At 32.7% G+C, this 25,805-nt stretch overlaps 2 protein-coding genes across 2 annotated transcripts; one reads left to right on the forward strand and one right to left on the reverse strand.

The window, feature by feature from the left end:
* Positions 1-2,130: 2,130 nt before the first annotated feature.
* Positions 2,131-4,014, forward strand: LOC109175093 (crocetin glucosyltransferase, chloroplastic-like). The gene has a single exon (XM_019324342.1). It carries the CDS (start codon positions 2,193-2,195, stop codon positions 3,588-3,590), a length of 1,398 nt encoding a protein of 465 aa, XP_019179887.1. The 5' UTR covers positions 2,131-2,192; the 3' UTR covers positions 3,591-4,014.
* A 13,768-nt stretch (positions 4,015-17,782) lies between these two features.
* Positions 17,783-19,309, reverse strand: LOC109175197 (crocetin glucosyltransferase, chloroplastic-like). The gene has a single exon (XM_019324452.1). The coding sequence runs from the start codon at positions 19,264-19,266 to the stop codon at positions 17,875-17,877; it is 1,392 nt and encodes a 463-aa protein (XP_019179997.1). The 5' UTR covers positions 19,267-19,309; the 3' UTR covers positions 17,783-17,874.
* Positions 19,310-25,805: the final 6,496 nt, after the last annotated feature.

A 25,805-nucleotide genomic window follows, 5' to 3' on the forward strand; every position in this document is an offset into this window, starting at 1 on the left:
TGGCCACCTAGCTTCAATTCCTCCATTTTATGTTCATGTTGCCTTGCAAGAATCGACCGAAGTTGTAGCAAAACATGCTTTGCTAGGTACTCCAATGTAATTGTGGGATTTGCAAGACAGCACGAGTGATACTGTATTGGTATGGAAACTGTATGGAACTTGATATCTTCTTGAAGCTGCTATGCAAATCCACGACTCAACAAGTGTTACTCTGTTTATGGTTTTTCTTTCTTTTTTTTTTTTTTTCGCAAGCCTGAAAATAATTTTTCCAGGTTGATACTCTCAATGAAAGCACCAATTGATACAACCCTGAGGTTGTATGGGTTGCTCTTCTTCGAGTCAAGAGCCAAACTCCATGGCTGTGCTTCGAGTCACAGCCAAACTCCCAATGACTATACTTCGAGCGATAGTCTAACTCCCAAAATGTCTCCAGACATTCATAAATATATTCTTCATTGATATTCTTCAAATAGACAAATACACATGTAGCTATTTATACTGATAATAAAACTACCCACCACCCCTTTAACTATCCACTATCCCATTACATGAATAACTAACTACCCATTATTACACTATAAACTAAACCACTAATAATAATAATAATAATAATAATAATAATAGTATTGCAGCTGGTTGTATCACACCTCACCCTCTCTCCTCCCCTTCACCCATCATTCCTCAAAAATTGATCTTAAATCTCCTAATTGGGATGCTCTTAACATCTCGTTTGGTTGGAGGGAAGGAATTAGGTAGGAAAAGAATTGCAATTCCATGGGAGAGGAATAATATGAAAATAAAGTAGTAATTTTAATTTTAATTCTAGTGTTTGGTTTGCAGTAATAGAATTACTAGAAATTTCAATTTAAATGTTTGGTATAATGTGAATTTGAAAAGGAATGAGAGTTTTGAGAAAACATATTTGATTGAGGTTGGACTAGTAATTAAAGTTCTATGTTGAGGGTAGAAGGAAAAGACGCGCTATAATCAAAAGAGAGATGTCAAACATCAATTTTATGTTAAAAAATAGAGTGTTAATTTTGTCTCAAAGTTATTTTTTTTTCTTCCTAAAATCCATCGAATTGAAATACCAATGGGGGGACATGTGATTCTAATTCCTTGAAAATGATGGAATTTTAATTCCACGAAATTGCAATTTCCTCCAACCAAACAAATGAATTTGTTTGCCTTCGAAATTATTTGGGAATGGAGTTGTAATTCCCTCAAACCAAACGCCAGGTAAGTCTTTAAAAATCTATTAATATTCAAAAACTTATTAACTTTTATAAACTCTACCAGAATAGGATTTATGTAGATTGACTTTTCTTTCACTAATATAAATAGATGAAATCCAACATTCAAATCCCAAACTTTTCTAATCCCTATGAGTAGATGATAGTATATGTAGTAGAGTAATTTTACATGTACTCTCATTTTATACTCCGACCTATTTTCTACTTATTATGATTTGACATGATTTGATTGTTTAATATAATATGATGGTCATGATTTCACTACTGGAAATTATGGAATTTTCGATCACCTGAAAGTGATCTTAAATCAAGTTGATACCAAAAAGTGGTCGAAAATAGCAACAAAGATTTTTCCGAATACCAAAAGTGGTCGGAACAAGGATTTTGACTTGATTTAAGATCACTTTCAGGTGGTAGGAAATTTCATAATTTCCAGTAGTGTTTTTATCCATTCTTTTTTTTTCTCTAATAAAATTTAAATACATAAATTTTTGAAGTTAAAGTAGTATTTTTGTTTTTTTTTTTTTTTGAGTACTAGTAGTACTTTTGTATATAGTATAACTCATAATATAATTTGACTGATTGATGTAATTATGTATGATAAAAATTTATGTAATACCGTCTCACGGGTATCAATCCGTGAGACAAATCGAATCTTTAATTAATAATGTCAAAGATTCGACCTGTATTCTCACAAAGTGTTGCCAATCATGTATAGTTAGTGGAAAATTGTGTTTTGGGACGGACCAAAGTGTTCTAGTTTTCTCAGACCATATCTGATATATCCAACTAACGTCATCACTAACGTAATTATTCTTGTCTTTCCTAAGTGCTGGACATATATAAACACCCAGAACCTACTTTCCATAAAATTATATTTCATCACCATCATAGAATCATATATACATCTCACTCTACTACTAAAAGAGCCAGCCAAGAATGGATGACTGCCATGTTCTTCTGGTCATTTTCCCGGGCCAAGGCCACATTAATCCCTCTTTACAATTTGCTAAACGTCTTGTCAATCTGGGAGCCAAGGTCACCTTATCAACAGGCTTCTCCGCCATGAATCGCATGTCGAGCCGGCCGGAAATACAAGGCCTAGACTTCGCCCCCTTCTCCGACGGCTACGATGCCGGATTAGAACCCGCCGACTTAAACGACTTCTGGGCTTCCATAAAGACCAGAGGCTCCGACGCCGTGGCCAAGCTTATCACGGCCAAGAAGGAGGAAGGCAGGCCCTTCACTCGCCTCATCTACACCACAGTCATGTCTTGGGCCGGGGTGGTGGCGCGTGGCCTTCACGTTCCGGTGACGTTGCTCTGGATCCAACCCGCCACGGTTTTGGATATTTACTACCATTACTTCACGGAGTATGGGGATTTGTTCAGGAATTGTTCTGGGAAGAATCGAGTGGTGGAGGTTCCAGGAGTTCCGCCTCTGGGTGTCAGAGATTTTCCTTCTTTTCTGTTCTCCACTGAAACAAATGTTAATTATGATTTGGATTGGGCTATAGAAGCCATGGGAGACCAGATTGAGGAGATCAACGGTGAAGAGAACCCCAAAGTTCTAGTGAACACTTTTGATGCCTTGGAGTTTGATGCTCTAAGGGCTATAAAGAAAGTAAGAATGGTTGGGATTGGGCCTTTGATTCCTTCTGCGTATTTGGATGGGAAAGACCCTTCTGATACTGCGTTTGGGGGCGACTTGAGACAAAACTCATCAAACGACTATGTTGAATGGTTAGATTCCCAGCCCAAGAGTTCAGTGGTTTACTTAGCATTTGGTAGCTACGCCGATGCTCCAAACACAATGCTAGAAGAGATTGCTCAAGGGCTTGTGAAGACTAAGGTGCCATTTTTGTGGGTGTTGAGAGAGACATCCAAGGGCGAAAAGCCCGAAGAAAAGTTGAGGTGCAAAGAGGAGTTGGAGGAGCAAGGGAAGATAGTGCGTTGGTGTGCCCAAGTAGAAGTTCTGCAACACCCGTCTATCGGGTGTTTCCTGACACACTGCGGGTGGAATTCAACGCTGGAAAGCCTAGCTTCAGGAGTGCCGCTTGTGGCATGTCCGCTATGGAACGACCAGTTTTCGAATGCTAAACTCATTCAAGATGTTTGGAAGTTGGGGATGAGAGTGAGTGCTAATGAAGAAGGGGTCGTCGAAGCCGATGAGTACAAGAGGTGCATAGAGTGTGTAATGGGAGGAGGGGAAAAGGGAGAGGAATTGAGAAAGAATGCTAAAAAATGGAAAGAATTGGCTAAGGGTGCAATGAAGGAGGATGGATCCTCATATTTGAATCTCAAGGCATATATGGATGAAATGCTTTGCAGTCCATAAATTAGTATTGGAATTAATATAATCTTTCAAGTAGCTAGTTTTGTATGGAATGAGACATTTACATAAGGTTGTCCTCTAGGAATAGTGTGTGGTAAATAGTAGAAATTAAAACAAGCACAAGTTATGTAAGTCATGTATAAGCTAATCCAAGCAAGTGTAGTGAAATGTTGGAATAAGTGATGAGCAAGTAAGATAAGCTAGGTAGAAGAACTAAGAAAATTTACAAGGGGACAAATATTCAAGATAAAGATAAGGAGTCGGAATATGCCAAACTTTGCCAAGATGGTACCAGGTTTCTTGGGATGGGACCATGGAATGACTTAGCAGGGTCAGGGGAGATGCAACAGGGGTGCCACCAGTATCCTCATAGTCATTATTGTACAAATTAAAAAAAATAAATAAATAAATTTAAGTTAAATACAAATGTATAAAGAAGAAAAAAAAAATATGGATATGTTTACATGCATGTTGCTACATGCACCTTGGTTCACGATGTAACTATTATTCATGAGTCATGTAATACACATATATATTCCTTTAAAACACACACATATAGAGGTAAGATCAAAAGAGAACATGGTCCTCTTGTAAAAAATAAAGACATACTGATCTCAGCTGTTCATTAAGATTAATCAATGGTTAAGGATATCATGAGTAAAAAAATACATAGGGTCAATTTTATAAATATTGAACACTTTTAAGAGCAGGGTTCATTTTAGAGGGTGTGGATCCCTACTAGTCAAAGTCCCTCGAGTTTGATGATTTCACCTATAGTCCTAACTTCCGTAATTATAATATGTGATTCCTCGAGTTGCAAAAATTGACCTACTGTCATCCTCTCGTTAGTTCCTTCCGTCTTAGCCGTCAAAAGTAGAGGTAGATATGTCATTAAACAAAAGTATTAATTAAATAAAAACGCCTTTCGTTGTGCGCCGCCAGGTGTCCCGCTTGCATGTAGTACCCCCGCTCAGGGGAAGCATCCAGAAGGACTTGCCAGCGTTCGGATCTGAGCCTTGGAGGGCCATCGTTTTCCTCCTCCGATTCTGTTCGCTGAGGTTACGGTGGATGAAGAGCGACGTGGGTTTGGAGGGCCATCGTTTTCCTCCTCCTTCAATTCGCCGCCTTGTGGGCATTGTTACAATTTGATGGGGAGCCCAATCTCTGGTGAATAGATGAAAACAAAAATCAAATTGTCTACAAGTTTGGCTCTAATTTTGTGTTCGTGTGGTGGGTTGATGACTGAAAACAAAAACCTAATTCTCTGGTGAGCTGGAACACCTTGGCGGCGCACAACACCGGCATCCTAATCCGCCATGGGGATACTGGACGATTTCTTCACTAAATTAGTTAATACTGGAATGCTAGCGGTTAATTAGTTAATGGTTAACCGGAATGGGGATAAAAATCAAAAAAGTTTTCTGTTCTTTGAAAAATGCATAACACTTAGGAAAAATTATCCAATTAATAAATTATAAATCCAACGTTAAATTTTGGGAAAGTGACAATTTAGTTTCTAGATTATAACTATAGTGTAGGATAAGCGGCGGATGGTAATCATTGTAGATATATACGAGTGGACCATGCATGATCCACATTACAAGGTAGATCAGACCATTGATGTATATGCTTGTATGAGATTATCTCTTGGATTCTTATCATAAGACGAGTCAAGTCAAGATAAAAATATAATACTTATATTGAAAAATGTAATATTAATTTGGAATATAAAATGTTTATTACTAAATTGTAATACTTTTGAAAAAAAATGTAATTTTTTTATATTTTGATTTGAAAGTATTACATTTTTTAAAAAGTATTTGCATACACTTTATTCATTATTAGTATTATATTTTTCAGTATAAGTATTACATTTAGTAATAAACACTTTATTCATCATTAGTATTATATTTTTCAGTATAAGTATTACATTTTCATATTGACTCGACGTGTCTCAAGAATATTGACCTTTATTTTTAGTATACATAAGGTTCACTTTTAGTGTACTACACATTTATTTCTTGAAGGTTAATGTTTAGCATATTGCATATTCATTTTTATTAGAATAAGGTTCAAATTGGCCACTGAACGTAACCTGAAAATGCAATTAGGCCACTGAACGAAAAAAAAAGTGCAATTAGGCCATTGAACACTCAAAAAACGTGCAATTAGGCCACTGAACTCTCCAAACATATGCAATTTTCTGGATAGCAGGTTACCATCAATTTTAGCAGGTTACCTGCTTACGTGGCAGCTTAGTTGGCATTTTTAATAATTTTTAAAAATTAATTTTAATAATAAATTTTATAAAAAATTGGAAAAAATTAAATAAAAAATAAAATAAAGTCATTTTTATTTTTTTAAAAAAAATTTAATAAAAAGTTATTATTAAAATTTATTAAAAATTAATTAAAATTTATTAAAAATGCCAACTCAGCTGCCACGTAAGCAGATAACCTGCTAAAATTGAGGGTAACCTGCTATCAGGTGAAATTGCACATTTTTGGAGTGTTCAGTGGCCTAATTGCACTTTTTTTTGTTCAGTGGCCTAATTGCACTTTCAGGTTACGTTCAGTGGCCAATTTGAACCTTATTCCTTTTTATTATATTACCTAAAAATAAACATATAGTACATTAAAAATGAATATTTAGTGTACTAAAAATAAACATTTATTAGCGGTTAACTTTACAATGTAAATTATGGTTCATAATATAATTTGCCAGACAGAGGGAAAGGGAGCCAATGGGGGCAGTTTCCAATCTTTATATGATGCATCATGATTTATATAATAGTGTGTACCATGATCCAAATTATCAACAAATGGTATTCTCTTGTTATAATGAAATTTATTTTCATTCCTAAAATGCAATGGAAAAACACAAATATAAAAACATATCACTTCATTTTACTTACTATACATCATAATAGAAACAATCTAGGGTTTTAGAAGTTAAAAGTGCGATTATTGTTCATTTTAATAATCACACAATTTGAAGTGTTATTTAATGAACATAAAATTATGTGTGAAGAGATTGTGAAACTTGAACATCCTTAATTTATGTAATACATGAGATTGTGAAACTTGAACATCCTTAATTTATGTAATACATGAAAAAGTGGTGCACTAAGAATAAACTTGTAATTGATTGAAAATGAACCCAAAAAAAATGAATTTGAACAAATCCATCTATACAAAGTTGATGAATAATATAGTAAAAATGAACATGTAGCATAATAATAATGAATCGGTCTTTTTTTTTTTTTTGAATACTACTTACCTGTTCATAACTACTTTCTCAACCAATTAAAGCACAAAGAGTCAATATCGTCTACTTTCTCAACCAATTGAAGCACAAAGAGTCATATCGCATCCATTAAGGTTTGATCGCACAACCTCCCACTTAGGGTAACTTGGTGCCATTAGATTACAAGGTCCTTGGCTGAACCGGTCTTTATTTTAGTAAAACTGAAACTATATTGTAATGCTTGGTACCTCTCCCAACATGATGTGACTTATAATTATTGGGCGCCATGAATTTGCTGACCCCACACACTTTTAATTAAATGCTAAATAATCTTATCAAATTGTGTCATGATGGTAAGATATCAGGTGTGGCTGACTCTTTCCGTGCGGTTGTGTAACTTGATTCATTTACATATTCTTGGTGGTGCATCTACTCCTAAGTGCACCATAAGACACTCATAAGTTCACCACAAATCGCTTATAAGTGCACCAGCGGACTCAGATATTTCTTGTAATGGCTGGTGTATTTAACTATGTTTGATGGTGCACTTAGATATGTGCACCACAAACCCGCACTTTCACATACTAGCACTATGTGGTGCACCACGTATCACTCCTAAGTGCACCACATACCAGCACTTAATGCACCACATAAATAAACTTGACGCATAAAATTACCAAAATGTCACCGTGTTTTTTCCATTAGTGCACCATATACCATCACTTTGTGGTACACCACAGATCAGATTACTCAAAAGTGTACCACAGAGCACTCATAAGTGCACCACACACCAGCACTTAGTGCAAGAGCGAAATATACATGGTGCAATAAATTATCAAAATGTCATCACATTTTTTCCCATCTTCATTGATTTTCAACCGTTAATCTGAGCGCATTTAATGGTCCAGATGAGTCCACACAATTGCATGGGAACAACCAACCGCATTATTAGAACCAAATTCTAAGAATATAATACTTCATTATGTAAAAAGTGTAGACAGATCCACACCTTTTATCTTGAGAAATCAAAGACCGGAATCTTATTACTAAACTTTCAAATTTATAATAATTATAAAACGAACCCCGCTTTTAGTAGTTTTTAATATTTATAAAATTGATCACATATTTTTTTTTACTAAAACTCTTAACCATTGATGAACCTTGGTAGGAGATCAATCATTACTTTTTACAAGAGGATCATATTTTCTTTTGATCATGTCCTATATATGTGTGGGTAAGGAACCTATATGAGACTAACCCCATCCCTGCAAATTTGGGATTGGCAAGCTTACTTGGCAAGAGAGGGAATTTTGTTAAATTATTATTTAATGTCAAGTGTAATGCAAGAAGGGAGTGAATTTGCAAAATTTGCAAGAAGGGAGAGAATTTGCAAATGAAAGGATAAAGTTGAAAAGCTGCTGATAAGGGCTGTAAATGACTGTCATGCACGCATCTTTTGATTTTATTATTATTACTAGTTTTTTTTATGCGCTTTGCGCGAATGGGATAATGCCCAATGATTATTTTTAAATAAATATTTCAAAGTATATCAATGCAATATTATATAGGTAATGTTTATGCATAGGTAAATAAATGTTGAATTTGTTTATTTAAATCGGTAATTTAAAGTATATAAATTCAAGATAATATATGAGAGATTGATTATAATTGTCACTAAAATAAATATTTGCAACTTTGTAATAACGCTAGTATAAATATTTAGTCTTAAAGCGATAGTCAAAATAAATACTATTTTTTGTTTAAATTTCTCTAATTCTTCTTAATTCTCTTTTTGGTAGCATTGTCATTGTTTTCATCTTCGTACATGTCCTCTCTTTTTTTATTTATTATATTTGTATAAAATACTTGGTAAATAAATAAATAAATAAATAAATAAATTAATTAATAAATAAATAAATAAATAAATAAATAAATAAATAAATAAATATATATATATATATATATATATATATATATATATATATATATATATATATATATATATATATATATATATATATATATATATATATATATATATATATATATATATATATATATATATATAACATGTTTGTATTATAATTTTGATATTTTTTTTGAAAGAAAAATGACTTTGATATTTAATTACAAGATAATGTAAAAAGAAGACAATGGATGTAGTGAATATAAAAAATTAATACATTTGAATGTAAGAAATCTTTGAATTGTAGAAAATAAGGATAATATAACTAATGAAATTATATTTCTTTTAAATTTTTTTATAATGATTTTTATTATTAAAATAAAGCATTATAGACATCTAATTCTAAATTAATTAAATGCATATGTATTATTTTTTGTTGTAGCTACTAATTTATTTAATTTAATAAGAGTAATAAAGTGTCGTACATACTTTTCATGCAACAATAATGAAATCAGTGATTTTTTTTTTTTAAATTTTCATTCCTTGTTGAGACAAATTGTTTTAAGAGTTTGTCAATGACAATTGCTGTCAATAGATGATAATAATAAATAATTCAAAATATATGGTTAAAATAGATATTGTTATAATGATATAGTAAAAATTAATTTACAAATTTCTTTAGAAGTTTTCATGCATTAATAAAATTCTGATGTGTAAACTTGTTCAATTAGAGCTAGTAGGATGTTAACATTGTCAATTATTTAAAAAATGGTTATACCGTTTTAGAGTCCATGTGTAAATATATTTATGATCAACAACTTTGTAGTTAGGCCGCACCGGTCTGACAATGATGTAAGAATAATTTTGTCCAATAAAAAAATAATAGTATAATATTTGTAAAGTAATGTACAATTGTACCATTATAAAAAAAAATACAAAAAATATTAATACCATAATGACCTAAATCATTCCAATAATGCAAAAGCATAATTAAAATATTAAGTTTTGTTCTAAATAATCAAAATAAGATTAATTAAACGTAAAAAAAAAAAAATTAAAACAAAAAAAAAAACCTAAAACTAAATTAAAAAAAATCAAGAAAATCAAATGATTTTTAAAGTTCCTGATTTATAATCTTTGATGCTCAACTTTAAATGCTATGTATTTAGTCGAGCTAATTATTTGACCAAAGTTTATGTTAAATTTATTTTTTTTAAATGAAAGAAAATCAAATGATTTTCAAAGTTCATGGTTTATAATCATTGAATGCTATGTATTTAGATGAGCTAATTATTTGACCAAAGTTTATATTAAATTCTATATTATATTTTTTAATACTTTGTAACATATTCGTAGTATATGTTTAACAATTATGCCAACTCTAATTGGGATGTGGTTCAACCCTAATACCTTTCTTATAGAAATTAATGAGTAAGTTAAGAATAATAAATAGTTAACGGAATATTTCGTTAAGAAAGTTTATACTAACGGAATTTAAGGTTATTTAAGGGAAGAAAATAATATAATAGAGGGTAAATAAGGAAAATTATTAAGAAATACTAAAATCAAAATAATATGAACCATTCATTTTAAGAAACAATTAGGACCGACATTTTTTTTTGTTCCAGTTAAGGGCCTAACATTATTGGCTCTTATTAAAATTGTAGATTATTTCTTTTAATATTATTTTATTATTATATTTATAATATAATATGAATGTGGTACCCATTTTTTTTTAGAGTAAGATGAATTTGTAGGAATGTAGTGTGAATAGTAAATGATTTGCAAATGAGATGATGTAAAAGTAAGACTTATTTTTGAGAGTGTGAGAGATTTGCAGGGATAATGTTAATCTGATTGTTGATTGTGTATTACATAACTCATGAATAATAATCCACTTGAGACTTGACACCCTTGTCGCATCTGTAAGACTTTCCCGTATAATATATATTATATATTATGGGTCTTACTTATGTGGTGCAAGTGGACTAGGCCCATTAAGTAATTGGTTGGGTTGGACCTTTAAGTTTAAGTCTGTATTACACCAATGTGCCTATATAAAGCTTGTATTGATGTGATACAAGATATATGATTTAATATGGTACTCATACTGCTCAGAAAATACCAATACACCATCTAGGTTCTGAGTCAAGTATGAGACAAAACGGCTAACCATATTCTGCAGATATACTGTTCAAGAGGCAATACAAATAGGATATCAACCATGGCTGGAGATCTACAGTGCTTCCGCTTCCGCTACTACGAGTTAAGTTTCTCGTAGATTATTCTCTATATAGTTAGATCATGTTTAGATCTCACATTTGGTATCAAGAACCTTTATCAATCTCTGCCTAGTTGATTGTTTTGCCTTAATCAACATTAAGTTTTATATATACATGGAGTTCGTATATATTTGTATGCTGGATTCAAATCTAACATTAAGCACAAAATTAGTTATTGTATGTATACATGTGTATACTGTGTTGTGTATATATTTCATTTTGAATCTTCAATCATCATATATATATTTTGATTAATTATATATGAAACTATGAGCTTAATTGTTTGCCATTTTGGGAACCACCATGGAGAATTGTTGGTACAAGTGCTATTGGGCAATACATGTAGCACCGCCCTTGTTGGAGAAACAAAGCTGCATGGCTTCTACGAATTGCAGCAGTTTAATTTGGCGCTGCATGAAGTTACTGTCCGGCGGAGGTGTTCCGATCCTTCTCCGTGCGGCTTCGTCCAGACTCCATTTTGTCGATTCTTCTCCGAGTAGCGTCGATCGGATGGCCAGCTTTCCGTTGCAGTAGATGAACGGCTACCAATTCATTACGTTGAATTTCTAAAGAAGACGCAAGTGCATTAAGATAAGTTTGCGTCATTTAAGGTAATTGCCATTTTATCATTAATATATTTTTACCATATTAATATTTGCCTGATTTAATATTATATGAGTTAATACCCAAAATTGTCCTCGACTATAGTGGTTTTTCTCAATTTCGTCCTAAACGACTTTGATGACCTAATATCGTCCCAGACTTTTGTGTTTCGCTCAATTTAGTCCTCCATTTGTTATTCCGTCAAATTGGTGTTAAATAAAGGGACAATTCAGTAATTTCAATATTGATCTTTCTTTATTTTCAACTTGTGAAGTGCGGAATTCCTCTTTCTTGTACGAATTACACCCAGAATTACTCCCGGACCTGCAAATCAAATTTTATATTCGCAGTTTTATGAGTAATTCTGGGAGTAATTCGTAAAAAAAAAAAAGGATTTCGCAGTTCACATGTCTATGAGTAAAGAGATGCCAATATTAAAATTACTTAATTGTATATTTATTTAACACCAAATGGACAAAATAACAAATGGGGGACTAAATTGAGCAAAAACACAAAAGTCTGAGACTAAATTGCTCGAAACACAAAAGTCTGGGACGATATTAGGTCACCAAAGTCGTTTAGGACGAAATTGAGAAAAACCACTATAGTCGAGGACGATTTTGAGTATTAACTAAATATTATATATTAATATTAATTTTGGTAAATGGTATTTATTTGGTTTAATATTGTCATATTAATATTACCTTAATTAATATTGTATATTATTTTGATAAATGGTAAGTGTATGGTAATTGCTTGATTTATGGATGACGCCTTTTAGCTTCCTTTTAATTTTGGCATTGAATTCATTATTAAATTATTATTCAATTATGGGCAAATATTAGGTCTTTAAGTTTGTTATTTGAATTTTAATTTAATATTGAGATTATATTTAATTGCCTGAAGTATTGCAATTTATTTAGGATATATGGGTTAATAATATATTAATATGCAAAAATCCAAACATGCTATGTATATTCATAAATTATTTTGTTATAATTATACATTCATAAAAGCATGCATTAAGATTGGATTTAGCATATTATTAACTCATAGATTCATTATTAAAATATCATTCTACTTAGATTCTTAGGCCAATTTTATTCATGATGGCCTACTAAAGTCGCTTGTTTTGGTTTTTCATTTAATTATGGGCATATTTTAGTCCTATATTTTACTTGGGATTTTAAAACCTATTTTGAACAAGCTATTTGGAACCTATATTGGGTCATTAAAGTTTGGATCCCATCATTATTGGGTGATATTTTAATATTAATTATAACTATTTTAGTTTGACCTATAACATGTTTATTATGGTAATAATATTGATTATTATGCTTAACATGTTCACTAAGTCTTAATTATTACCGACTACCATATTTTGTTAATGGTTGGTAATAATATTATGTTTGGATATATTTCAATACTAGACCATTTTATATCCATGTCATAACTCACTTGGACCATTGAGTTTATGGGTCTAATTTGAGTGATTAAGTGTTACAATTATTATCTTGGGTCTATTTATAAGCCATTAAGAATTTAAGGATTATAATTGTTATTTTGGCCTTTAAGAATTACAACTATTGTTTAAGTTGATTATATTTTTTAATCTATCAATAGTTTTCAGGGCCTTAATAATAATATTAATTCCTTTAATAATATAGTAAGCAATATAGTTGGTATATTGTCTTTACATGGTAATTTGATTATTACCATAACTTCAGTCTCCCTAAAAGACATTATAGTCTTGATTAATTATTATGTGGTAATATGAGATTGACATTCAGTATCCCCTTAATTATAGTTTTGTCATTTATTAAGTTAAATTTGGCATTATTAATTACTATTATTAAGTTTAGTGGCTAATCTCATTTATTAACTTTCATAGTAATTATTATTTCTTGGTAATCTATTATGTTTGGAAAGATTACCTATTTAGTGTTTATTGTTACGTGACGTTGCATTGAGGTTACTGACGATGAAGATGGGAGAATTATAGCACTATGGGAGATGCAGTTTGCATCATTAAGGTTAGTCATTAAATTTTATCATTATTTATTTTTGGTAATTAGTGCTATAGTTATAGTGAATTGCCTGCTATAATTTTGAAATTGCCACATTTTATTTCCTTAAGAAAAATGGAAACATTAAAGAAGGTATATTACCCTACTTTGGTTGTTATTACCAAATATTAATGGTGATTATAAGGTTATTTATTACCATTAATATTTTAATGATAACATTATTATTATGGTTTATTTATGAATACTAAATTATTTCCAATTATGTTTATGTGACAATGCTTAATATAAGAAATTTTTTTTTAAGGCAACTAACTATTGCCATTACTGTACATTTATTCCATAATTCATTCAGTCTTTGAATTATGATTAATGTTTTTTTGCCCATATTTGATTAAGTATGAACAAATTAATATTTGGTGTGATTTCATACTATTTAGATTGTTTTATGCATTTGATCACATTAAGTGCATAATATTGAGTTTAATTATGCAATTATGTTTTGTGAGATTTTGATTTACAAATGACAACATACCCTTTTTGGTTTGATATTGTTATAATTTGTGAATTCAGTTATTTCTCATAAATTTGATCTTTATGCATTAAAACATATTGTCATGGGCTTACAATTTAAAATTTAAAAATTATTGAAATCTCATATTGTAAATTGCTTTAGGTTATGCAATTTGTCTGGAATATATGAGTTTAATGTTTATTTTTATGCATATTTGTCCTAAGCATAATATTCTGTTTTAAATTATGCAAATTTGTCTTATTATGTCTTTAGAAATGCATAAATTTAGGATGGAATTATATTAGTTCCTACTTTAGTTGCGGTAGTGTCTAAATTTAAGCACGTTTAATCCGTTAATTTAGTTTATCAATTTAAAGCCTTATCCATATGTGAATTTACAATATTTAGATCTTCCAAACGATTTTACTTCAAACATGAAAACGCATGACTTAGGGAAGTTTCTTGGGGAGGAATACTAGTTCTATGGCCCTGGCTTAAAAGCCTTGTTGCTACTAGTCCCCTTGCGACGCTACTCTGTCTAATGAGTTGGTATTTAACCGAGCTTCGTCTCGACCAACTTTTCTGGGTGTATACCTAATAATTGTCTATCATGTGTTGGTTTAATTTTTTTGTTAGGCTTTAAATTCCCCTTTTTGCCAAGTGATTACAATTTTAGATTAATTAAAGAGTAGCTATAGCATCTTTAATTTACTAATTGTCTAAGGTTTAAATTACATAAAGATGGCAATGGTAATTGTCTAGTGATCTTATAATTTTAATGAGTAGGGGAGTAGCCACAGCATCCTTAATCAGTTAAAATTATATATTAAGCAGTTTATCTTGATCACATACAGTTTTGGACATATCATTTGTGATTAATTGTATGTAATATGATGGAATTTAGCCCACAGGCAATTTCGTTATATTTGTATAGTTAATCAGGATGAAATACTGAACTACGGTCATAATTTAGCCCACAGGCAATTATGTATCGGAATGTAGTTTAGTAGTTTTATCAGTGGTGATAGAAATAAATCAATTTTATTTACTTTATAGTTATTTGTAATAATTCCCATCTCTATCACAAAGTTTAATTTTATGATGTAAACTTTATATCATATTTCTTAATCTATCCACACGGATTAAGGAAAGGAACATTATTTCTTAAGTTTTTATCATAATAGTTGTAATGAATCTTATTAAGTAAAACTTTAGCCTACAGGCAAGTTTTATGTCACTTGATTCTTCAACTTATTTAATTTGATAATTGTTTCATCATAAAATTTCAGTTGGATCTAATTGAGTAAAACTTTAGCCCACAGGTAAGTTTTATGTCACTAGGTTCTTCTGTCCATTTAGTAATTGAGATAAAATATTATCATAAGGGTTTAATTGGATTTAATAGAATTAAAACTTTAGCCTACATGCAAGTTTTATGTCAATAAATCCCACAACCTACTAAATAATATTTTTATCACAATTTCTTAGAATTTATAATAAATTTAGTTCAATTATAATTCTAAGTTTCATGGGTTGCATTGGCAAAACATGTATTTAGTTACTTCTCAAAATTTAGCCACTTTTATTAATTGATCCACGATTCTTGCTCGGTTCTTCGGACTAAATGTAGTAAGTTACGTGATTTGACATACCTCTTTTGAATTCTAATAATAATAAAATGTATCTTTCAAGCCAAATTCCAAAAATGGTTTTAGAAAGTGTATTTTATTACTTCAGTATGTCCAACTATAGTGGGAAATTAATATCTTCATTATTTAGTTGGACTTCAATTGGAACCAAAATTGATTATTTAGTATGCCCAACTAATGGTGGGGAATTATATCTTCATCAATTAGTTGGTCAAATCAATTATGAGTATGTATATCATTAATTTTACTAAAGAATATCTTAATCAGTGGGAGTGATCATTTAGAAAAGTGATCATTAAGATACTCCACTAAAGATTTTAGATTTAATTGGCTTTATACATCCCATATTGGATTGTATGTCAAACAATAAGTCCAAAAGATTCCACAAGTATTAATCTTGTATTTGTTCATATAAATTCATATTGGTTGTGCAACATATTTATGAAAATGTTGTAACAATATTAATGAGTTTATTAGAACAAAACATTTAACTTGTGGTGCACTGTTATTTAATAAATTCTTTTGCATTTAGTAGAGTCTTTAGTTTCATCAAAATTGATCCTTGCCATTTTGGTTTGTAAGGCTCAAGACAATTTTGAGAGATATAAAAGTAAGACTCATAATGTCCAGATCATTTTAAAATGGACCTTGAGATTATTTGGGAGGTTATGGTGTATGTTTAACATTCCAAATTTGTGGACTTAGAGTTTTGGTTGGTTGTCTAAGTTGTTGGAATGCTTCTATGACTAAACTATCTTTTGGCTATTTTGATGAGTGGGAGTGACAGACGTGTCAACTCCAAGCTCTTAGCCGTTGGAGGTAGTGCTTATGTTAACTTATAAAGAAGTCATGGAATATATTTAGCATTATGCTAACATTAAGAGATCTCTACTTAAGGCATGCTTTTAAGGATCTTAGAGATCATAAAGTGTACTCTTTTGTACAATTTGGATAGTTCCCTCTCTTAAGTTGCGCATATATATATTTTATTTTGAGAAACATCCCTTAAGGTACCAAGAATAAACGTTGGGTTTGTTCATAAAGGATTCAAGTTAGGGAATCAAAATGCATGTGATCATAGGAGATATTACTCACTTATTCAGTAGAGGACATATTACTATGATTCGTTTGTTTTGTTCTTTGATGAGAATTGTTCTAGTACCTGCACCAAGTGGGAGACTGTAAGACTTTCCCGTATAATATATATTATATATTATGGGTCTTACTTATGTGGTGCAAGTGGACTAGGCCCATTAAGTAATTGGTTGGGTTGGACCTTTAGGTTTAAGTCTGTATTCCACCAATGTGCCTATATAAAGCTTGTATTGATGGGATACAAGATATATGATTTAATATGGTACTCATACTGCTCAGAAAATACCAATACATCATCTAGGGTTCTGAGTCAAGTATGAGACAAAACGGCTAACCATATTCTACAGATCTACTGTTCAAGAGGCAATACAAACAGGATATCAACCATGGCTGGAGATCTACAGTGCTTCCGCTTCCACTACTACAAGTTAAGTTTCTCGTAGATTATTCTCTGTATAGTTAGATTATGTTTAGATCTCTCAGCATCTTCCCTGACCATGCTAAGTCATTGCATGGTCCCATCCCAAGACAGTGAAGACACCTTGTACCATCTTGTCAAAGTTTGGCATAGTACGACTCCTATCTTTATTTTGCATACTTGTCACCTTGTAAATTTTCTTACTTCTTCTACCTTAGCTTTGTTATTAGCTTCTACATGATTGGCATATAACTAGTGCTTAACTTGTTTTATACTCTTTACCCACACACTATTCTGAGAGGACAACACAACCTTATCTAAAAGTCTCATTCTATATACACAACTTACATTACACTCACATCAACTCCAAATTAACATCTTATATTAGTCCTTACCTATTAATTTAACTAAATTTAATATAAAATTTCTACAATGTTTTCACTTGTAAGAAGTAAAGATATTTCAAAATAAAAATTTGATTAATTTAAAAAGTAAAAATATCGGTATATTCCAAAACAAAACTACTTGAAAGATTAATTTCAATACTAATTTATGGACTGCTAAGCATTTCATCCATATATGCCTTGAGATTCAAATATGAGGATCCATCATCCTTCATTGCACCCTTAGCCAATTCTTTCCATTTTTTAGCATTATTTCTCAATTCCTCTCCCTTTTCCCCTCCTCCCATTACACACTCTATGCACCTCTTATACTCATCAGCTTTGACAACCCCTTCTTCATTAGCACTCACTCTCACCCCCAACTTCCAAACATCTTGAATGAGTTTAGCATTCGGGAACTGGTCGTTCCATAGCGGACATGCCACAAGCGGCACTCCTGAAGCCAGACTTTCCAGCGTTGAATTCCACCCGCAGTGAGTCAGGAAACACCCGATAGACGGGTGTTGCAGAACTTCTACTTGTGCACACCAACGCACTATCTTCCCTTGCGCCTCCAACTCCTCTTTGCACCTCAACTTTTCTTCGGGCTTTTCGCCCTTGGATGTCTCTCTCAAAACCCACAAAAATGGCATCTTACTCTTCACAAGCCCTTGCGCAATCTCTTCTAGCATTGTGTTTGGAACATCAGCGTAGCTACCAAATGCTAAGTAAACCACTGAACTCTTGGGCTGGGAATCTAACCATTCAACATAGTCGTTTGAGTTTTGTCTCAAGTCGCCCCCAAACGCAGTATCAGAAGGGTCTTCCCCATCCAAATACGCAGAAGGAATCAAAGGCCCAATCCCAACCATTCTCACCTTCTTTATGGCCCTCAAAGCATCAAACTCCAAGGCATCAAAAGTGTTCACTAGAACTTTGGGGTTCTCTTCACCGTTGATATCCTCAATCTGGTCTCTCATGGCTTCTATAGCCCAATCCAAATCATAATTAACATTTGTTTCAGTGGAGAACAGAAAAGAAGGAAAATCTCTGACACCCAGAGCCGGCACTCCTGGAACCTCCACCACTTGATTCCCAGAACAATTCCTGAACAAATCCCCATACTCCGTGAAGTAATGGTAGTAAATATCCAAAACCGTGGCGGGTTGGGTCCAGAGCAACGTCACCGGAACGTGAAGGCCACGCGCCACCACCCCGGCCCAAGACATGATTGAGGTGTAGATAAGGCGGGTGAAGGGCCTGCCTTCCTCCTTCTTGGCCGTGATAAGCTTGGCCACGGCGTCGGAGCCTCTGGTCTTCATGGAAGCCCAGAAGTCCTTTAAGTCGGCGGGTTCTAATCCGGCATCGTAGCCGTCGGAGAAGGGGGCGAAGTCTAGGCCTTGTATTTCCGGCCGGCTCGACATGCGATTCATAGCGGAGAAGCCTGTTGATAAGGTGACCTTAGCTCCCAGATTGACAAGACGTTTAGCAAATTGTAAAGAGGGATTAATGTGGCCTTGCGCCGGGAAGATGACCAGAAGAACATGGCAGCCCTCCATTCTTGGATGGTGATGAAATATAATGTGTGGTGTCAGGTGTAATTTTAAGCAAAGTAGGTTCTGGGTGTTTTTTTTTTTTTTTTTTTTTTTTTTTTTTGAAAGCGGTTCTGGACTTCTGGGTGTTTATATATGTCCAGCACTAAGGAAAGACAAGAATAATTACGTTAGTGATGAGGTTAGTTGGATGTCTGAGAAAACTAGAACACTACTAATTGGTCGGTCCCAAAACACTAATTTCCACTAACTACACATGATTACATCAACCACCCAAATTATATTATGAGTTATACTATATATAGAACTCTAAAAACATGCTCTTATTTTCATTTGTGTTCAAATTTTATTGGAGTAAAAAATAAAAATGGATAACAATCATAACCTCCAAATTATATTAAATAATCAAAACATGCCACATCATAGAGAGTAGAAAATAGGCCGGAGTATAAAATAAGAATACATGTAAAATTACTCTACTACATATACTATCATCTACTTACTACTTAGCAATAGAAAAGTTTGGGGTTTGAGAGTTTGATTTCATCTATTTAGGGGGTGTATTCAATAATGACTTTTGTAGAGTTTTAAAGACTTTTAAAATGATAGATTTTAATAAACTTTGATTGATTTTCATAGAGTCGTTCAAAATTTTTTAAAACTTTATAAGACTCTATAAAAGTCTATATAAAAAACATTCATAGGCTTTTATCAACTTTTTATTTTAAAAAGTCTACAAAAGTCATTGAAATTCTAAATTGAATACATCCTTACAAACTTTCAATGATTTAGATTCTTATCATTTATAATTTTCTTACAAAACATTTATAATATATCATACAATTTTCTTATTATGTAGTTCTTCACCCACATCAACATTCTTAACATTATTATTTTTATCCATAGTATGTTGAGACTTATATGCTAATTACTTATATATATTATTAATCAACATCAAAAAAAATTATTTCATTAGAAATTCATAACAATATTGAATAATAAAATTTATAATAAAAGAATTGATCAAATAAAATATTTAAAAATATAATTACAAGTTGCATAAAAAAAATCTAATATATATATATATATATATATATATATATATATATATATATATATATATATATATATATATTTGTATAAAATTACACTTGATATATTGCTAGACATCACACAAGAACTATTATTTGCAATAGCAATTTGAGACTGCGAACAACAACAAGTTGTTACTGTTTGCAACCCCAAATTATTGTTGCGAACAGTAGTTCGCTATTCGTAGTAACTTATTGTTAAAAAAGAAAAAAGAAAAAATATATATTACGAATATAAAAATAAAAAAAATCAAAATCAAAATATATAAGTATTTATATGAATATTCTGACACATATACTAAAATTTGATGATGAAAAAATTATTTTCTACATGTATTTAGGGAGAATTAGAGAAAGTTAGGGATAAAAAATTCATAGAAAAAATAAAAATCAATATAAACAAGCAATAATGAAGTAAAAATAATATTATTTCGAATTTTTAGAGGAAGATTGTAAAGTTTAGGAGAGAGAGAAAAATTGGTAGAGTTTAGGTATGAGGGAAATATAAGATAATGAAGAAAAAAATAATTTTATTAAATTTAAATAGGTTTATAAAGTTTAAATTGGGAGAAAAATAGAGTTTAAATAGAGAGAGAAAACATTCAAAGTTGTTAGAAAGAAAATTTTGAAATCTGGGGGTTGATGGTTGGATTTCAACTATTTATATTTGAGAAGAAAAAGTCTACAAAAGTCTTAAAATTAAAAAGTTTACAAAAGTTCACAACTTTTTGAATACCACGTGACTTTTAAAGACTCTCTAAAAGTCTTAATCGAATACCACACGACTTTTAAAGACTCTTTAAAAATCTTGATTGAATACCGCATGACTTTTAAAGACTCTCTAAAAGTTTAATTGAATACCCCCAAACTTTTAAAGTTCATAAAAGTCTTTAAAACTCTATGAAAGTCATGATTGAATACACCCCCCTTAGATTAGTGAAAGAAAAGTCGATCTACATAAATATTATCCTAATAGATGCTATAAAAGTTATTAAATGTTTTAGTACTAATAGACTTTTAAAGATTTTATAAAAGTCTGAATCGAATACATTAATACAACATACCTTTAAAGACTCTTGAAGAGTTTGAATGGAATACTGGTAGACTATTAAAGAGTTTTTAAAAGTCTACATCGAATACTACACAAGTTTTAACAATTTTAAAATGAGTTAATACCTCCAATAGTCCTCCGAGTATTGGGGTATTACCACCTGTGGTCCCTCAACTTTAAAATGACCAGTAGACGTCCTACTAGTTTTTTTAAATAATCACCCATGGTCCTCTGTTAGCTTTTCTGTCAAAAGGGTGTTAAGTGGGAGGGAAAATGTGTCCTATCACAAGTATTTTCTTTGTTCCTTCTATGTTGACATCTCTTTCCTCCCAAATTGAGTTTTCCCCCAAATTATATAACCCTATGACAAGAGCTAACATGCCTTAGGCCTATGGCATTTCTAGTTTCTCCGTCGAACAGCCAAGCTAGCCGGGCGAAACACATGCGCCGACGAGACCACCGAAGTCATCACACTGGCGTTAGTCTTAATCACTGGCGCAACATATGTTCTCAGACTTGGAGCAGTAGGTACGTTGGTTGAGTGAACAGCACCAGACCCAACCAGGACTAGGAATGGCAATGTGCCCCGTCCCCGACAGGGATCCCCGATCTCCGCCCGGAAAGAGACGAGGATGGGGAAGATTTTCGAGGAATGGGGACGAGAACGGAGACGGTGAACATTTGTGATTCCCTGTCGGGTATGGGGACGGGGACAACCCTCCCCATCCCGCCCCGTCTCCGAATATATATATATATATATATATATATATATATATATATATATATATATATATATATATATATATATAATTTTTTAAAATTTGAAATTAGAACTTATATTTTAAAATTTTTACTATTAAAATTTAAAATTATTTAACAATTTGACTAGAAGTTGACAGGAAACGGGTCCCCGTCCCCGCTATCGGGGGCTTTGACCAATTAGCAGCAACACTAGAGGGAAAAGAGGAATGGTTATTGTCTTGATTGGCAGCAGTCCATTCATGGAGAAAAGTTTGAGCACTTTGACAGATGTAATTAGCCGATAAGACTTTGTGGTTCTAGATCTTCTCATTCCTAGCCTCTCATATTTTCCAGCAAATAGTGATGATTAGGCATAAGTCAACTTTTGTATTAGTGCTAAAAATGAGATCAATCCATTCAAGAAAAGAGTCACAATTGTGATGGTGGGTACCTCAGCTGCAGTGATATTCCAGCAGTGTCTAGCAAGAGGGAAAACTTTGCAAATAAATGGAGAGCATATTCATCCTCACTGGTACAAAGTTCACAAATGTCTGGGACCTGAACATGGTTAGTACGAAGTAGATCAGAGGTAGGAAGAACAGATGAGAAAACTTGCCAAAAGAATGTCTTGGATTTAGGTGGCAAGTGCAACTTCCAAGCTTTTGTCCAGGTGGGGGACTGCACAAGATGATTTTCAGCGAGGGTTTTGTAGCAGTTACGAACTGAATAATCTCCATTATCAGTATCCATCCAAATAATTCTGTCAGGTAGTCTGGATTCAGTAGGAATGACGGCAATTTATATCCTGCACCACGGCGTGCGTTGCATTGTGCGCCCAGATGCAAAACGACATCGTTTCAATTTTTTATTTTTTATTTTTTTGAAATTTCCCGCCCCAGTGTTTGGCAGTTAAGTTTTCTTTAAAAAAAAAAACATGTTCAAAAATGTACATAATGTTATACTAGAATACACATAATTGTATACATGAATGTACATAATTATATAACAAAATATACATACTCTTTTTAAAAATATAATACACATAATCTAACATAATACATAAGAGAAAATTTCAATTTTGGTCCACTGACTATTAGAGTTGTGTTAATTGCAACACTTGACTTTTAAAAATGTTAATTGTGTACCTTGACTATGCAATTCTTATCAATTTTGATCACGCCGGCCAAATTACCGGCCAAATATGACCGGAAAATTAACTCATTAAATAAAAGGGGCAAAAGCGTCATTTCATGTTATTCAAAACTCCTTCTGGCTTCGTTCTCCTCTTCTCCAACCTCCTTCTCGCTTCTTCTCCAATCTCCTTCTCCTCTTCGCTAATTACATCTTATTCAACACACAAACTGAGACAGAAGTTGCATCTTATTCAATTACAACGTACAATTAAACAGAAGAAATTATAGTGGTGTCATGTTTAGCCAGATCTCAGGCACATATCAAACATTCTCCAAATATTCTCTGCACCTCAAAATGTCGTCAGCGGCAAAGCTCATTCTTCGATATTCTCTGCAAACTCAAATATTCACTCTCCGATATTTCCGACTTTCACCCAGCGGCAAAGCTCACCGTCACTTGGGTCCCAAACCCGTCCTTCATGAACTGGTCACCGCAACAAGTTGGTGACGACCTCGTTCTTGGTCATTTGGGTTATGACGTCCATGCACATCATCATCACCATTGTCGCCTCCTCCAAGCTCCAGTCCGCTCTGCCTCAACCGCCCGCCACCGTGTTCTCCGATCTCGTGCCGAACACAAGCGACGTCGTTTTGAATAACCAGACGGCGAGCACAAGGCCAGAAGTGCAGATGCCGTGACTCCACAGACGGAATCGACTTTCACGTGACTGTACTTGCGTTCCCGGAAGAAGAAGCAAAGAAGGAGAAAAAAATGATGAGCTTGTGATCTCGAGTCGAGATCGTCGTGGACGCCTTTGACGAGGCAAGAGTCATCAGAAAAGAGTTGAGGCGAGCCTTCTCGAAAAAAGAAAAAAAATATTGAAGAGAAGAAATAAAAAGGAAAATCAGAGCCAAACTAGCAACCTTAAGTATGATCATGTAATTAACACAAAACAAAGAAAACAACAGGCTATATCCTATATGCATGTTGATAATAATTAAGTAATAATCAGCAATCTGTATGAGAGGCAGATTATATATTTTATTCACTACAAAACAAAGCAAAGAACTGCTAACCTAGCTACGTTTCTGCTCATCCAAGTTTGGCGGTGTTGAGCTTGTTCGAGCAGGAACCTAAAGATCAACATGGTGTAAAAAAGACCTCAATTCCTAAAGAGAAAATGAAATTTATAAATATCAAGCTTCATGGCTCAAGAAAGTCGAACTTACCTGCATCCCATTCATGAAACTAGGATTTAACGACCCAAACTGAAGAGGGAAGGACTTAGATCCATCTCCTGAGGATATAAACCATGAAAAGACACATGAATATCAACAGGAAGCTAGAACTTGAATCAAATAAAATAAAATAAAATAAAATAAAAAAAACCTTTAGAAGTGCCTGGTGCATTAGGGTCTGGACCAGGAGAGGAATTGGAGGCCGACAGCGAAGAGAAGAAAGAGATCGGAGAAGAAGCGAGAAGGAGGTTGGAGAAGAGGAGAACGAAGCTAGGAGGAGTTTTGAATAACATGAAATGACAATTTTGCCCCTTTTATTTAATGAGTTAAAATTTTCTGATCACATTTGGCCGGTAATTTGGTCGGCGTGACCAAAATTGATAAGAATTACATAGTCAAAGTACTAAATTAACATTTTTGAAAGTCAAGTGTCGCAATTAACACAACTACAATAGTCAGTGGACCAAAAAATTGAAATTTTCTCTAATACATAATAAACATGAACTTTTAACATAATACACATAAACTCTTAACATAATACACAAAAATTTCCTGATTCGGATGTACATAATTGTATAAAAAGAATGTACATAATTGTATAAAAAATGTACATAATTGTATGAACAAATATACATAATCACAGCAACTTCCTACCGCGCCTCCCAAAACGACGTCGTTTTGGGAGGCGTGCGGCGCACAGTGCTACGCGCGCCGTGTTGTAGGGTATAACGATTGACAATGAGTCGAGTGTGGATCGGGGAGTGCTACATCCATCACTCGACCCACCTTATATTTTATCTACCCACTCCACCCCTAACCCCAACTCGCATCGGGTGGACTTTTTCAAAATCCACCCCCACCCCTACCGAGTGCAGGTGCCCCCACCACTTATAATCTTATTATTATTTTTTAAATAATATTTAAATTACCTACACATAATAAAATAATAAAATTCATTAGTTATATAAAACATAAAATAATATAAATATTTAAATATAATAACTAAATTGTTAATTTTTAAAAATAAACTTAGTAGTTTAGATATAAAAATAGTAAAAATTTACATGAAATTATAAATTTTTTTATAAATAACTACATGGTGGGTCGGATGGGGTTCTATGCGAGTTTTGTACATAAAATTCGAAGCCAACCCGACCAACTGCGGGTTTACTTTTTTAAGACCCACCCCGACTGTCACCAAAAAAAAAAAGAAAAAAAATCGATCCATACAGGATGTATTCGGGTGGATATTCGCGGGACGGATTGAAATTGTCATCCCTAGGATTCAGC

Source organism: Ipomoea nil, unplaced genomic scaffold, assembly GCF_001879475.1.
Source record: "Ipomoea nil cultivar Tokyo-kokei standard unplaced genomic scaffold, Asagao_1.1 scaffold0684, whole genome shotgun sequence".
NCBI classification, from domain to species: domain Eukaryota; kingdom Viridiplantae; phylum Streptophyta; class Magnoliopsida; order Solanales; family Convolvulaceae; genus Ipomoea; species Ipomoea nil.